Source organism: Dermochelys coriacea, chromosome 9 (genome assembly GCF_009764565.3).
Source record: "Dermochelys coriacea isolate rDerCor1 chromosome 9, rDerCor1.pri.v4, whole genome shotgun sequence".
NCBI lineage: Eukaryota > Metazoa > Chordata > Testudines > Dermochelyidae > Dermochelys > Dermochelys coriacea.
In genome coordinates this window covers 22,265,177-22,280,846 of record NC_050076.1, presented here as the reverse complement: position 1 = coordinate 22,280,846, position 15,670 = coordinate 22,265,177, and the positions used below count along the sequence as shown (strand labels likewise).

The window sequence follows — 15,670 nt, the reverse complement described above, 5'->3', positions numbered from 1 at the left end:
AGCTTTGCTTGGATTTGACCCAATGCTTTCTTGGCTGTTTTGTCTGCTGGACATAGTCAGTTCATTACTTCTCGAATATTCATTATTCAAGTTTTTTCACTTCTTTAGAATAACTTATTTGTCAGTAGCCAGGCATATGGAGCCAAATCTTTTATACACCTCCATGAGCTATAGAAAGGAGCAGCCCAGATATCCAGAATCTTGGGAGACAGTGCTAGCAGAAAGGAAATTATCAGTAAGAAATTTTTCCCATTCTGTCCAAACTAAAATCTTGGCCTGTCTCTCCGAGATCTCCTTGTGGATGTCTAGCCATCAGTCCAAGCTCAAACATGGCTAAAACAGAGATTGAGTTCCCTATGTCCTTTTTCGATCACTGTGGACAGTACTACCATCTTGCCTGTTAATTGGGTCTTTAACCTATGTATCACTTTTGACTTTGACTTCCTTCTAGATCCTCATACCCAAGCTATTTCTATCTTGCAGACTTTTGCTGTATAACGATCTCTAAGATATCGCCTTTCCTATCCATCCACATAGCTAAAATGCTTGTCTTTGGTTATAAACTGTTTGGGACTTTTCTTTTGGTCTGTTTTGTGTAATCCTAGTACGATGGGATCCTTGGCCATGAGTAGGGCTCTTAGGCACTATGGCAATACAAATAATAAATTTATTAAATATACATGCACTTCTGATATCTTTTTGTTACTTTACAATTTTGAATTTAGACTAAATATTATGCAATAATTTGAATGAATTTGGAAGATGTATCAACTCTTTGTTCCAAGCATATGGTGAAGTATGTAATTGGTTTTTTAAAAATAAAAAATTTGCTCCATTTACCACAGCAAGAGCTAAACTACATTGTTTATCTTCACCTCAAATTCTTTTATAATTCTTTTACAACTCATTTCCCATTCTACCTTATAATAAAAAATTAGATCTGCTGCTGTTTTTAGTAAAATGTTCTGTGGTATATACATTGAGATAATGCTGTGCAGGAAGAAATAAATATAGCAGGGAAAGTTAACAAGTATTTAATAAGGCTTTTTGTTTTTTAATAATGTCCAACTGGACACCCAAAAGGTTCAAGCGACCAATCAGAACACTGCTCCTGAAACATTTTTTTCCAAACTATTACTTTTAATAGGGCTCCACTCCTGATCAAACTATCTTAAATGCTTTTTTATGTAAATAAAACAGTCTTAAATGGTATGGGGTTGTCATTTTTGTTTTTGTTTTCCCCTCTCAGGCGAGGGAGATGTGCCTTTTGAAGTTTTATAGAGTGATGAAGTTTAGTTTGGAGGGTGGGCTACGGAGAACAGATTTTTTCTTTCCCACCATCATCATAGTATCTTCAGAGGGAGAAAATTTTCATTATATTCTTAACTGCCTCACTAGATATATGGGTATTGTGACTAACTAGTTCTGACTGCTGCCTTACTATGTTGTAATATATAACATCTGACTTGTCACATAAATGCTTAGAATAGTAAAGATCTTCATTTTCTCTGCATCCCAATACCTTCTTTCTCTTAAAGAAAGAACCCCAACCCCCTAAGAATGATAGAATCTAGATTTTTTTTTTTTAAGGGAGAAGTTGAACAGATTGCAATGATGAAACCAAAAGGCCAGAATGAACATGATGAAGGTATGCTTGAATACTTAGAAGACCTAATAGGATCGGGACGGTTAAAAGATCCCATTCAAGTTCTGTGTCGCAGAGTTGAGATGTTAAATGAACAGAGAGGAGAGAAGGTGAGTCCTCATGAGCATTCATTCTCTAAAAGTCAAATATAGAACAAAATCCTTAACGGCTGGAACTTTTTATTTCAGAAAAGCAATTGAAAGCATAAAGGTAACATTCATGAGGAAAAAATTAGGGGTTTTTGTTTTACTTTTAAGAATATTGTACATTAATTTAAAAAAAAATCGTCTCAGCAGGAAGTTCATAGGAAATCATGATTGTTCTCTGGAGAGCAAGATACTGTGGGCAGTATTCCAGAGCTGATGATTTCCCAATATGAACTGGTTTGCAACCAGAGACTAGAAGTGCAGCTGCTTCTGTTACATGGCTGGTCATAGCCCAAGCTATGTGAAAGATGCATTCCTAGTACACTGGGGACTGGAGTTCCTGTAAGAATACCCTCCAATCCACTGATTCCCAAAGTAAACAGCTGAAACAAGAACACTCCATAATGATATTTCTTAGCCCCATCTTGGCTGGGGTAGTATTAGTACGTGGACCTGCAGACCCTTTCAATCCAACCTCCATTCATGTTACCAGTCCTCTCTATATATCTTAGCATAACAGTCAGGTGCTGCACTCCAATCCATGCAGTCTCAGCCTCACAGCGTGGATGTTTGGTGGCTAACAGCTATAGATAGAATCTATTTTCATCTGGTTCAGAAGATGTTAATAGAAAAAAAAATTATCCTAGAACTACTGTGACAAATGTGGGAATTTTCTGTAATATATTTATGAGCTGTCTATATGACTTGATACCTTGGCATTGTTACCCTTTGGGGGAAATAATCCATTTTCTCCCTAGGACATGGGAAGTCAGTCTAGGTATTTTGAGATATATAGCAGGGGTAGCCAAACTTACTGACTCTCCAAGCCACATAGGACAATCTTCAGAAGTTCAAGAGCTGGAGTGCACCCGGAAACCTTCCTTCCCTCTGGACAGAAGCCACAAGCCACTACCCTGCTGCAAGGCAGAGATCCCAAACTTCCCCCTTCTCCCCCACCTTCCTGTCTGGTAGATGGAAAATGGAGGGAGGAGTATAAGGTGGGACTCCACAAGCTGCATTTTAACAGTAAGAGCCATGTGTGGCTTGCGAGCCACATTTTGGCCACCCCTGCCATAAAGCTACAAGGACTGTGTGGGCTGGAATCAACACATTTGAATGGAAGACGCTATAGAGATTATGAGAACCTCAAAGACCAAAATTAACACCTAGCTGCAGAGGCAGCTGAACATGTGAATAAAGCATGGCTGTAAAACGAGGTGTCAGGTGGCTGTATTAAGAGCTCTGCTGACAGAGACACATGGGCTGGTAGACAAAAGGGACGGACAAAGGAAGCATAGGTAGTTCCTACATAGCATGGATTTGGGGTGCCCTGGCTTTAGCCAGTCTGAACTCTTTCTTAACTCTTGCTTCTCTGTATTTCAAAATTGCATGCCAGGTGACTAATACATTGCTACCTTGTTTCGAAAAGATTGCTGGGGTCGCTGCAAATATTAACTGAACATTGTGCCCTGAAGGGTATGGAGAAGCGTCCAGCAGGAGTCTGGCTTGACTGGATTCATTGCAGGGAGCTAAGGAGAGAGACAAGGATTGCTGGTTTCCAAAGGTCCAGTTTTTCAGAGTCATGGAGTCAAGGTCCTACCCCTTTGGAACTCTGTGGAATCATTGGGGTCCAGGACACACAAGGGGTCACTCCCAAGGGATTGGTTACACGCTGGGCCATATCCCAGACCCCGTGAATCCATAACAGCTACCGATCTGGCTAAGTGGAAAAGGTTCTTGATCTGGATGCTCTGTCTCCATCTGCATCACAGATTCAAGATATTGGAACACCTACTAGAACTGAAAGAATCAGGCCTGCCAGTGAGCTCATTAAAATTCATCTGGTGGCCATCTCAGCCTTTCAAGACCAGTCACCACCATCACCAACCCCCTATGGTCAGGAGAGTTTTAAAAGGACTAATTAGTCTATCCACAGTCTACAATACCATCTCTTCTTTGAGTGATGGTCCCTATGTGTGTTCTACATGTGGGGTACACATGTGTGCCATGCACCCAAGTCCAGAACCTCTTCAGAGCAGTGTCTGTTGGTCTGCACGTGTAGTAACTATCCTTGTGCTCCCGACCAAAGGTATAAGAGGCAGTGCAGGTCAACGCGTCTCCAGTTGCTTCTCTACTGCCGCGTAGCCCGAGTTGGAATTGTGTCCTCCTTTACTTGGTTTCATGACCTATAAAGAAAATATTTGTAAACAGTTATATTCTTAGATTTGTAGTTACATTTTTTAGTATAGTACAGAGTGTTTGTCTCTCTCCCTGGTTGGTGAACCCCTCCCTGTCTTTGGAACTGTGCCCAAAGTCCTGGGATTTGAGAATTGCATCACCTGTCCTTGATCCTTCTCTATCAGCGACAAACATCAATGCTGCCTGTGCAGTTTGGGTGAGGCACATAACTCTGTGAAGTACAGTATCTGTTGCCCCTTGCCACCCAGAACTTGAGAAGCCCTGGAGCTTCACCTATGTAAGCACCTGGTGGAGAAGGCTGTATGAGGCCCCTCTCTGATTCAGGCCAGGGAGACCACTCTGTACGTTGGCCTGCAGCGCCCCTCCAACCATGTGCCTTGGAGCAGAGCCCTCAACATCTAAGGGCTAGGACTCTTCTTTGAGGGTTCCCCATGAGAGTAGAGGATGCACTCATGGATGCAAGGACAGATTCCCATCGAGGACTGTCCATGAGAAACATACTTCCTCCCCAAGCCTGTTCAGTTGGGTGAGATATGCAAAACCTAAGGAATCGGCTCTGATGAAGACCCCCCAGATTGGAGGGCAAGATGCATAAAAAGAAAGATCCGCTGGTTCCCTCAGTACTGAAGTATAAGACTCGACGTTCACCAGTTCTGAGTACTGGTCCAGACTCATCCTCAGTGTTGCCTCATCTATCTAGAGACTGTCAGACTTAACTATGGGAATCCCTAGGACACAAGTGCATACTGAACCTTGTATAATGCTGGAAGATATATTCCTCCCTTATCCACAGTTTCCATTTCTGTCTGTCCCAGCCCTTCTGAGGGATGTCCTTACTCTGGAGAAGTCTATATCACTGTCCCAGGAGCTTTACCTCCAACATCTGGCAGATATCCCCGGTACCAACTACACCGCCTCTACTGATGGAGCAGTTCTTGGATTTGGGTGAATCGGAGGAGAAAGTCACACTGGTATCTCTGCAGTGACAGTTTAGCCCCAATAGATAGTCGAGAGGTTACTCTTGCCATTCGCCAGGTATGACCAGCACCTAGTGTTTAGAGGCCTAGGGACACCAAAAGCATGAGGTTGCATTCCTGACCATCTTGGCTAATAGCCGCTGATGGACGTATCCTCCAAAAATTTATCTAATTCTTTTTTGAACCCAGTTATAGTTTTGGCCTTCACAATATCCCCTGGCAATGAGTTCCACAGGTTGACTCCATTGTGTGAAGAAGTACTTTCTTTTGTTTATTTTAAACATGCTGCCTGTTAATTTCATTGTGGGATCTCTGATTCTTGTGTTATGTGAATGGGTAAATAACACTTCCTCATTCATTTTCTCCACACAATTCATGATTTTATACATCTCTCTCGTATCTTCCCTTAGTTGTCTCTTTTCCAAGTTGAATAGTCCCAGTCTTTTTAATCTCTGCGCTCATGGAAGCTGCTCCATATCCCTAATTTTTGTTGCCATTCTCTGTATGTTTTCCAATTCTAGTATCTGTCTTTGGAGATGAGGAGAACGAAACTGCACACAGTATTCCAGGTGTGAGCGTACCATGGATTTATGTAGTGGCATTATGAAATTTTTTGTTTTAGCATCTATCCCTTTCCTAAGGGGTTTCTAACATTGTAAGCTTGTTTTTTTGTTTTGTTTTGTTTTTTACTGCCACTGGACATTGAGTAGATGTTTTCAGAGAACTATCTGCAGTGACTGCAAGATCTTTTTGAGTGGTAACAGCTAATTTAAACCCCATCATTTTGTGTATATATAGTTGGGATTATGTTTTCCATTGTTCATTACTTTGCATTTATCAACATTGAATTTAATCTGTCATTTTGTTGCCCAGTTTAATGAGATACTTTTGTAAATGTTTGCAGTCAGCTTTGGACTTAACTATCTTGATTAATTTAGTATCCGTCTGCAAATTCTGCCACCTCACTGTTTTACCCCTTTTTCCAGATCATATATGAGTATGTTGAACAGCACTGATCCCAGTACCGATGCCTGGGGGACCCTGCTATTTACTTTTCTCCATTGTGAAAATTGACCATTTATTCCTACTTTTTGTTTCCTATCTTTTAACCAGTTACTGATCCATGAGAGGACCTCCCTCTTATCCCATGACTGGTTTCTTTGCTTAAAAGCCTTTAGTGAAGGACCTGATCAAAAGGCTTTCTGAAAGTCCAAGTACACTGTATCCACTGGATCAACCTTGTCCACATGTTTATTGCCCCCCTCAAAGAATTCTAATAGATCAGTGAGGCATGATTTCCCTTTACAAAAGCCATGTTCACTCTTCTCCAACAAATTGTATTCATCTGTGTGTCTGATAAGTCTGTTCTTTACTATAGTTTCAACCAATTTGTCTGCTACTGAAGTTGGGCTTACTTGTATATAATTGCCAGTATTGCTTCTGAAACCTTATTAAAAATTGGCATCAAATTAGCTATCATTTAGTACAGAAGATGATTTAAGCAATAGATTACATACCACAGTTAGCAGTTCTTCTTTGAGTACTTGCTCATTTTGATTCCACTCTAGGTGTGTGCATGGCCACGTGCACAGTTGTCAGAGATTTTTGCCTTAGCCGTATCCGTAGGATTGGCTGTGGCGCCCTCTTGAGTCTCGCGCTCATATGGTGGTAAATTAGATGCTGCCGGCCCTATGCCATCTCAGTTCCTTCTTACCGCCCGTGACAGTTGGTTGGAGCACCTCGTCTTGCATTGCAAGAACATTAGTGATTCTTAATAGCTATTGTTACCTCCTTTGTATATAGTTCTTAGGTACTTAGTTATCCATTAGTTTAATTGTTAGTGTTAGTTTAATAGATAGAGTCCTGGCTGGGACTTTGCCCTGCAGCGGGGCATGCCCCCTTCCCCAGGCTTCAGACCATGCTCATCATGCAACAGACTGATGCCTATTAGTGACCCCCATGACTTCTGTTTGAAGTGCTTGGGGGAGTCCCATATAAAGGACAAGTGCAGTATCTGTAAGAACTTTTGCCCTAGAACCCAGAAGGAGTTGGATATCCGCTTGAGGGCCCTCCTCATGGAGTCTGCTTCCGCCTGCATTGGAGCCCTCCCATTCAGATTCCACTCCTAGCCCCTTGGCATCGGTGCGGAGCGCACCGCCAACACTGGTTCCTGCTCATCACCGTTCCCCCCTCACCAGAGCCTAAGAAATGGCAGAAGAAGAAGGGCTCCCTGACAGGAGAGGGAAAGGGGGGGCCTTCGGCAAAGGACTTATGTCAGGCCATATGTTCACCCCGGAGGTTCATGGGGGTACTGCTGTGGTCGGACCCCTAACCCAGCCAGGATTCCGACTCCTAGGAGCTGCAGGGGACCCCAGCTCCTCCTAGGACCTTTGTTGCCTGAAGTGGCCCCGGTGGCTAAAGACCCAGTAAGCTGGCCGGCACTACACATGCTGTGCTGGACTTGACTAGGGCCCCACTCTCCTAGGACAAGCCTGTCTTGGGACCGCCCTATAGGGCAGTGGAATTTCCTCAGTCCCAGACCTCATGAGTAGATCCCCATCAACACAGCCTAGGACCCCAGTCCGCAACCTCGGTCGCTGACCAGAAGACCCAGGTCTCCAACGCTGCACTCTCCCCTATGAGACATGGGACACCAAAGTCAAGGCACCGGTCCCCGTACCCTTGGTACTGGCGAGCCTCCTGGCAGGGATTGCTATAGCAATCTGTGCTGTGGCATAGACGATCTCCCAGGCGTTGATCCCCACTGGTACGGGATCGCTCCCCATCACGATGCCAGTCTCACCTTTCTGGTACCACTTGTTGAGCAGGCACTGATACTTGCCCTCTTCTCACCGATTGCCGGCGAAGGTCAGTTGGTAGATTCAGGCTTACACAGCTCTGCCCTGCTCACCGGAGGGGCAGTGGTCCGAGTCAGAGCAGGAGTTCAGCCAAGAAGGGGTGAATCACCGCCAGCCCATGAGACTGCTGCGGCATCTGCAGTGGCGGTATGGCAGCAGGGACAGTGACCTGCTCATAGTCATTCTGGAATCCTTGGGGCAATTCCTCCCTGGACCTCTCGGACAAACTTCTGAAGATAAGTGGTAACAAATATGTCACATCTGCCTGAGGCATCAGATCAGGCTGAGGTCGCAGGATTATTTGGGGAGGAGATGACACACCAAATAACTGAATTTTAAAGCTTTATTGATAAAATAATAAAATAACAGCGGAGAGTTCTGGGGATTCCATTCCCCACGTCACTCAAAGGAAGGAAGAAATCATTAGTGCCCCAAGCCCTAACCCACTTTCATACTCTCACTCATACTACCCAAGGCTGGCCAAGCCTGGGTGTAATGTAAGAAGAAGAGCGGGAGGGGTAGATGGGAGTTCTTGTCCCATGCACACATCGTCCAGGGTCCGCTGTTGATCTCCTATTTGCTTCGGCTTCCAGGAGGGTTTTTAAGTCCCTGGGGTCTCTTGTGGGCGTCTCCTTCTGGGACCTTTGTTCCCCAAGCTCTGTGTAACAGTTCAAACCGGCCTTAGTGGCTTCTTCAGCTTTCCCAAAACACATTGTCTTCAGGGACACTACAGCGGTTGTTTACCCCCTTGCTGGCCTTCACTATCTTGCTGGGTTTTGCAGTCCCTACAGGTTTGCTCAGCTCAATCTTCCTTTCTCACGGCTGGTTTGGGGGGGTGCACTCACACACCTCCCTTCAGTCTTGGCAGGTATCAGAGTGCAATGGCCTTATCTTCAAGCCTAGCTGAATCGTAGACTTAACCCATTCCTTTCTCTCCCTCCCTCTTTGACCTGTCGCAACCTGCAAAGGAATCTTCCACTCCACACTTGCACCTTTAACCCTTCCCAAAATGCTTTGCAATGGCTGCAACAGCATTAGCAACATACAATGCTGATGTTTACCCAGGGGACCCCCTGGGTGGAGCAGCCATCTTGTGACAAAGAGACTTAACTCCCTTGATGTCTACCGTGGCCTGGCATTCTATCTGCAAAGAACCAAACCCATTAGTAAATCACCAAGACATTTTATCCCCATAGCAGAGAGATTGCGTGAGCAAGACATATCCTCCCAGAGGATTTCTAAGTGGTCTTGCGATGCATCTTAAAGTGCTACAAGATAACAAACATTCCTCTCCCTATGGGTGTCACAGCTCACTCCACACAAGCACGAACTGCCTCCATGACATCCTTATCAGACATTTCCACTGCAAAATATCTGTAAAGCAGCCACCTGGAGTTTGATCCACACATTTGCAACCTATTAATCACTGGTGGAATCAGCAGTATTGTCAGCATCTTTGATATCAGCTTCCTCGCACCCTCCTCCAGTCTGAATGCTGCTTGTGGAATACTCATAGGGATCATCACTCAGAGTAGTGGTGGTGGTTACTTACTGTAACTGGAGGTTCTTCGAGATGTGGGGTCCCTATCTGTATTCCTCTACTTCCCCTCCATCCCCTCTGCTTCAGATCCTATTGTGTTTGCAGTAAGAGGAGGAACTCCAGAGGCATTGACCCTCACTGAATCTTATCTCCTAGGTTGGGAATGCAAGGAGAGCTACTATGCACATTTGGGTCAACAGACACTGCTTTGAATAATTTTGGATTTGTGCACATGGCATGCATGCATACCCCATGTGTGGAATACAGATCAGAATGACACATCTCAAAGAACCTCTGGTTGCAGTTAATGACCTACACTTTCACCTTAGGACCTTAACTTGGTCTTGTCATTGTGTATGAGACCACCCTATGAGCCTTATCCACCTGCTCCCTTTTTCATTTGTCTGCTAAAACAGCATTCTTAGAGTTAATATTTGCTAGGAGAATGAGGGAGTTGGAGGTCTACTATGTATAATTTAAGGACCAAGCATCTTTACAACCTCATCTGAAATTCCTATCAAACACTAATATCCTGGGACCAATACGGCTACAACAACACTATATATCAAAAGTGTGTCAGAATTCCATCTAAATCAGGTGGTAGTCCTACTGATCATCTTTTTCTAAACTGCACACCCATAAGTATGAGGAGATGTTGCATGCCTTGGATGTGTGCAGGGCACTGTCATTCTACATTGACAGGACTCTGTCTTTTAGATCCTCCCTCAGACTTAATGTCTTAGGCTGAGACAATGAGAGGACGAGGCTCTCAAGTAGAGGCTACCTAATAAGATTTCTTTATGTACATGAACCTGTTATGAACTTGGAAGCCTCACACCACCAGAGAACTACTGCTCATTCTACAAGGGCCCATACCATCTCAGCCTTCCTCAGTAATGTCCCTGTTATAGACATCTGCAGAGCAGCAACTTGAGTCTCTGTTCACACTTTCATGCAGCATTATGAATTGCCAAAGTGTACAGCAGAAAGACCATCTGTGGTAAAATTGTTTAAATAATTTCTGAGTTCCTACTACCATTGGGCTCATGCTTGGGAATTGCCTAACATAGAATATATATATAATGTGTGTGTGCAGAAAGAAGAAAGTTATTTACCTGTACAGTAACTGGTTCTCTGATATGTTGTGCACATATACATATTCCACATCCCATCCTCCATCCCCCACTATTCGGAGTCTAATGTCATCAGGACTCTAGTGCAAAGGAATCGAGAGGGGATTGAGGCAGCCCCACTCTGTATGCTCCTAGTTGAAGGTGCAAGGACATGCAGGAACAGCTCTGACAGTACTGCTGATCGGAATCTCTGGCCCACGTGCACTGGGCACACACCCCTGGAGTGAAATGTGTATGGGCACAACATCTCAGAGAAAAACAGAATACAAGTAAGTAACCGTTTCTTTCAAGTACAGGATATAACATGGATTCTCCCATTTGCCTTTCTTATGTTATCAAGGTTATGTCCTACATTTCCTATATTGCTAATAGGAGAAAAGCAGGAAACTCCACAGTAGTTCTGGTATGAAAAAGGTTGAAGTATTCCACTGGAACAATGAAGCACTCATAATCATATGAGGAGGCTTGCAAGTGTAGAAAATAAAACTTTCACAGAAGCTGGACATAGACTATAGAACTTGCTTTCTCAAAAGAATAACTACAGAATTTAACTACTTTCCGAACTAAAGACAATGCTAAGTTATTTGACTTGGCTTTCCCTTCGTAAATTCTTGATGCACAAAGTTATCAAACTATTTCTCCTTGCAGACTGAGAAGTAAAAGTTTATTTAAATAGTTAGGAAGTAGTTTTCTACTATAACAATGGTGGCTGTATAAGTACTTACGCTGAAAAGGGGCTACTTAAACATTGTTCTTCAAGAGCAACAGATATAGCAAAAATAATACACTTAAGCAGTCTGTTAGAGATTTTTTTTTTAAAAAAAATTCCCGCCTGTGCTATCTTTGGTTTGACTGAACTGATATTGAAACAAGTGGGAGCCCTTGATTGTTTTTTTTTTTTTTTAAAAAAAAAAAAATCTGATTCCATGTCTTGTATATTCTGGTGGGCATTTTCTTGTAAAATTCCTTAGGTTAGTCAGAATTTATGTTCTTGATTGTCTTACATTATTGCTTAGAATCCTTAAATAGGTTCAGGCTCCATTGTGCTATACAGTAGGTCCCTTCCTCAAAAAGCTCACAATCTTAAATTGTGTTGTGAGGTTAATTTTGGATTTTTTTTTTCTGTATATGATCTTAATTGACTGCCATATATAGTGTGATCAGTTTTCTCACTGTTCGTTATTCTTTCTCTGAAGTGCTCTTAGAATGTGAATTGACTTAGATGTTGTATTTATCTTTTGTAGTTAAACAGAGTTAAAATGGTGGAGAAAGAAAAAGATGCTTTAGAAGGAGAGAGAAACAAAGCCATTGAATTTCTTTCTTTGGAAAACAAAATGTTTAAGGAAAAGAATCGTATTTGCCAATACTACATGTAAGCAACACCTTCTTTTCTGAACTTTTAATGTTGGTTTCCATATTTGTAGTGCAGTTACTCGTTAGCTACCCTGTTTTTTCACTTGTAAATATTTTGTCTACATGACTCTCCAGGAACACTCAAAAGTTTCACTGACTAGTGCAAATTTAAAAGAATGCTAAGTAAAATGAGTGCCCATTTATGCGAAGTATTAAGTTTAAAAATATTAGATAATACTTTCAAATAGCAATGGTCCATGTTGGCACATAAAAACTTGGTTGCCAGCTTTCTTTCACTTTTTAACCTGTTTTTAATCTCATCCTTTCCCACACTGCCCCCACCCAAAGTAAAGTAGTTTGGCTGGTGGACTTCTTAAGACCAACCTCCTAATTTAAAGAGAAACTAGATATTTTAAATTGATAACTAAGGGTTTGTCTACATCAAGCAGCAATGTTCCCTACAGGAAGTATGATTACTAAAGCACACTAACATGTTACACATTAATTTGTCCATGTAGGCCTTACTGGTGTGCACTCAGGGTTCCCTAGCATCTGTTAACCTAGTACTGCATTATGTTACAGTGCACTAGGAAAACTTTAGTGCGTACCAACAGGGTCTACATGGACCAATTAATGAGCACATGTTAGTACACTTTAGAAATTACACCTCTGTAGGACACATTACTCCACCATATAGACAAGCCTGAAATTTACATTTTTTAAACTGTAAAATCTTTGGATTTCTTTAATCCCATTTTAAGTGCACAAGACTGTCTAGCAATGATCAGCTGGAGGATTGAATATTTAATTTTACAGTGATGATTGTTGTAATTGTAGGATTCCAAAATTCTCAAATCTATTTTTTTAAATCTAATAAGTTTGATACAAGTGACTTTTTTTGTAATCCTCAAATATGTAAAATATATGTATTTTCTCTAGTTATGACCTACAGAATCGGATAACTGAAATGGAAAGCCAAAAGAAAAAAATTCATGAAGACACTAAAAATATTAACACAAAGAATAGTAAACTTGCTGATGAAATGAAAGTTAAGAATAAAGCTTTGAAAGATGTAGAAAAGTAAGTACTTCCATTATCTCACAAACTGTAATAGCATGTCATGCACTTTGCACATGTAAAGCTTTGAGTTCAGAAAACAAACTGTTTTGTCATTTCTGTTTTGACTCTTCCCATATCAACTGGTCTTTTGTACCTAGTCTGTATTACTGACACCACAAATGACCACTAAGTTCGTACGTGCTCATGTTGTACTTTCATATTTCCAATTAGGATTGATTATACTTGAATGAACGTATTATTAAAGAAAATATTCTCTTTTTATGCGTGACCTATTGTAAAGCATTAAGGGCTCATTTGTGATCATTGCTGCATCTTATGCAGCTATGAGCCCCCTTAACTACCACACTGGCTTCCTACGTTGGCAGAACCTACAGAGGGACAGAAAGCATCTGCCATTAGGTTGCCACTCTTCCCCTGCACAGTGGGTAGATTGTGGGTCTCTTTTCAGTCACCACCTATGCACACAAACAGCCACATTATGACACTCTCACAGTCTGGTTCCTAGGGCAGTGCTGCAATGCAGATTGGATTGTAAGGTTATAATTCAGAACTGTGTCTTCAAGTATGGCATAGTTCTATGATAAAATGGCAGTTTAAGCGGATGCCTTTTTTTTTTTTTTTTTTTTTTTTTTAAAGAGAATGTCCTTAAAGATAACCCATAAAGAAGAGGGCAGATAATTGGATTGTGGTTTTCTTTTACTGCTTTATGAAGTTTAGTGAAGGTCTGAAGGGTTTTCTTTCACAGGGGTGATTAATCTAGAAATATTTTGAATATCAAATCCTGTATTTCCTTTTCTATTGGAGAACTCTTTGAAGGGGTCTGGGATGTTTTGATTCTTTCAGATGTCATTTCTTCTAATTGTTTGTTAGGCTTTTGATCTAAATAGTTTCTATCGCCCTTCCCCAGTTTTTCTTGTTACTTTGACGTCATCACCCTAGTTTGGTTACAATACTAAAAAGTTTTAAAACAATCTATATCGTTCCAATTCTCAAAATGGTGTTTATATATTGCAAGATCTATGGATCCAGCTTCTATTAGCGATTATGTTGTGAAAGGATCTTTCCCTGATCATCACCTTTTGAACTCTAACCTAACAGAATGACTGTGGATTAACTTTAGTTCTTCTTTGAGTGACTGGACATGTGCATTCTACTCTTGATTTGTGTGTGCCCCACATACTGTGGTCAAACTTTTTTTTCCCTTTTTTCCCTTCATCAGAGCAGCTCGGGCATTGTCTACCACCATAAACCCTTGTGAGCAGGCATAAAGGGCGGAGCCACCCCAACTCCCCTCAGTTCATTCTTGCCACCCGTGACAGTTGTTGGATCTGTTGGTCTTGCTTTAGCAAGTTCTCTGTGTCCTTTATTTTTTGTAGATGGTTACATGTTATTTATAGTTAAGGCTACGATTATGTCATGGAGGTCATGGAATCCGTGACTTCCATTGACCTCCATGACATTTTCTGTCTTGGGGCTGGAGCTCCCAGCCAGCCCCACCTGCACAGCAGCCCAGCCCCAGGGGCAGGGAGATCCTGGAGCACCCACTCACTGCATCAATGGGGGTCCTGGGAGCCCCAGCAGCAGTGGGTGCTGAACCCACCTACCCCTTTTGTCATGGATATTTTTAGTAAAAGTCAGCGACAGGTCACGGAAAATAAACAAAATCTCTCAGCAGCCTGTGACCTGTCCCTGACTTTTACTAAAAATGTCCATGACAAAAACTTAGCCTTGTTCATAGTGTTAGTGATTAAAATTTTTTTTTTTAATGTTTTTTTGGTTCCACTGCTTGAGATCCTGGTTTTGGTATCGAAGAATGCCTCACTGGGCTCCAAGCCTTATTGTTCTTGTTCCAAACCAATGCCTGTGAGTGGCCCACACACTACCTGTTCAAAGTGCCTGGGTGAATCTCAGCTATCAGATTGTTACCAAATTTGTACGGACTTCAAGCCTAGGACCAAAAATGACAGAGAGGCTAGGCTGAAGTTTCTTTTGACAGAAGCTGCTCCGAGACCACTATTGAAGCCTTCCTGCTTGGAGGGGGGTGGGAGGGACAACCTCTCTTTAGCTTTGGAAAAACACTACACCCGTGTTGGAGAAGTCCCAGTACTGCTCACAGTCTCCAGTGCTGAGGATGAAGTACAAGGTTTTTAAGGAAGAGACTGGAAGAGGAAGATCTCCAGCTCCTAAGCCCACCAAGAAGGGGACAAAAGGGTTGAGTAGTGTGCATCCTGAATCTAAGCATTCCTTGTCCAGTTCGTCTCTTAAGGAGGCACAGTTGATTCTGGCAAGGGGCCAGTACCTTTGTGTCCAGAACCCCAAGCATCACCTTCAACTTCTACAATGCTGTCATCTTTGGTTACTCACTAAACTGAGATCATTCTTGTACCAACTACACTTGGAGGCATTTGCGACAGCAAAGGTCTTGTCTTTGTCAGTGCTAGTTTCCTCAGTGGTGTAGGAAACCAGTACCATCAGCTCACTCTGTCTTGGTTCAATTGGTTCAGTGCTCAGTTCCATGTCAGTCACTTGTTTTGTCAGTGCTCTCATCCTGCGATATCATAAAGCGGAAAGCTGGCAATGATGGCCTTGTTTCAGTCGTCTCTGGGTTCTCTGCACTAGTATTGAGGGGCATAGCCCCTCTGTGGTCAAAAGAAGCTTAGTCTTCAGATTATGAATCCCTTCTGAGACCTTGCCCCCTGGGATGCTTCTGAGATGCTGCATTGGTGGGATATGTGGCTA

The 15,670-nt window shown here is 42.4% G+C and overlaps 1 protein-coding gene across 9 annotated transcripts in view; it reads left to right on the top strand.

The window, feature by feature from the left end:
- Positions 1 to 15,670, top strand: part of SMC4 (structural maintenance of chromosomes 4) — a 95,797-nt gene that overhangs the window by 27,607 nt on the left and 52,520 nt on the right. For 5 of the 9 annotated variants that reach the window (XM_038415870.2, XM_038415868.2, XM_038415871.2 and 2 more), the window contains exons 6-8: positions 1,591 to 1,755; positions 11,743 to 11,870; positions 12,791 to 12,931. In XM_038415870.2, the coding sequence (XP_038271798.1) occupies positions 1,591 to 1,755; positions 11,743 to 11,870; positions 12,791 to 12,931 (434 nt within the window). Of the gene's footprint in view, positions 1 to 1,590; positions 1,756 to 5,488; positions 5,537 to 11,742; positions 11,871 to 12,790; positions 12,932 to 15,670 lie in introns of all 9 variants that reach the window. The other 4 variants (XM_043491875.1, XM_043491878.1, XM_043491876.1 and 1 more) reach the window with 1 other exon arrangement.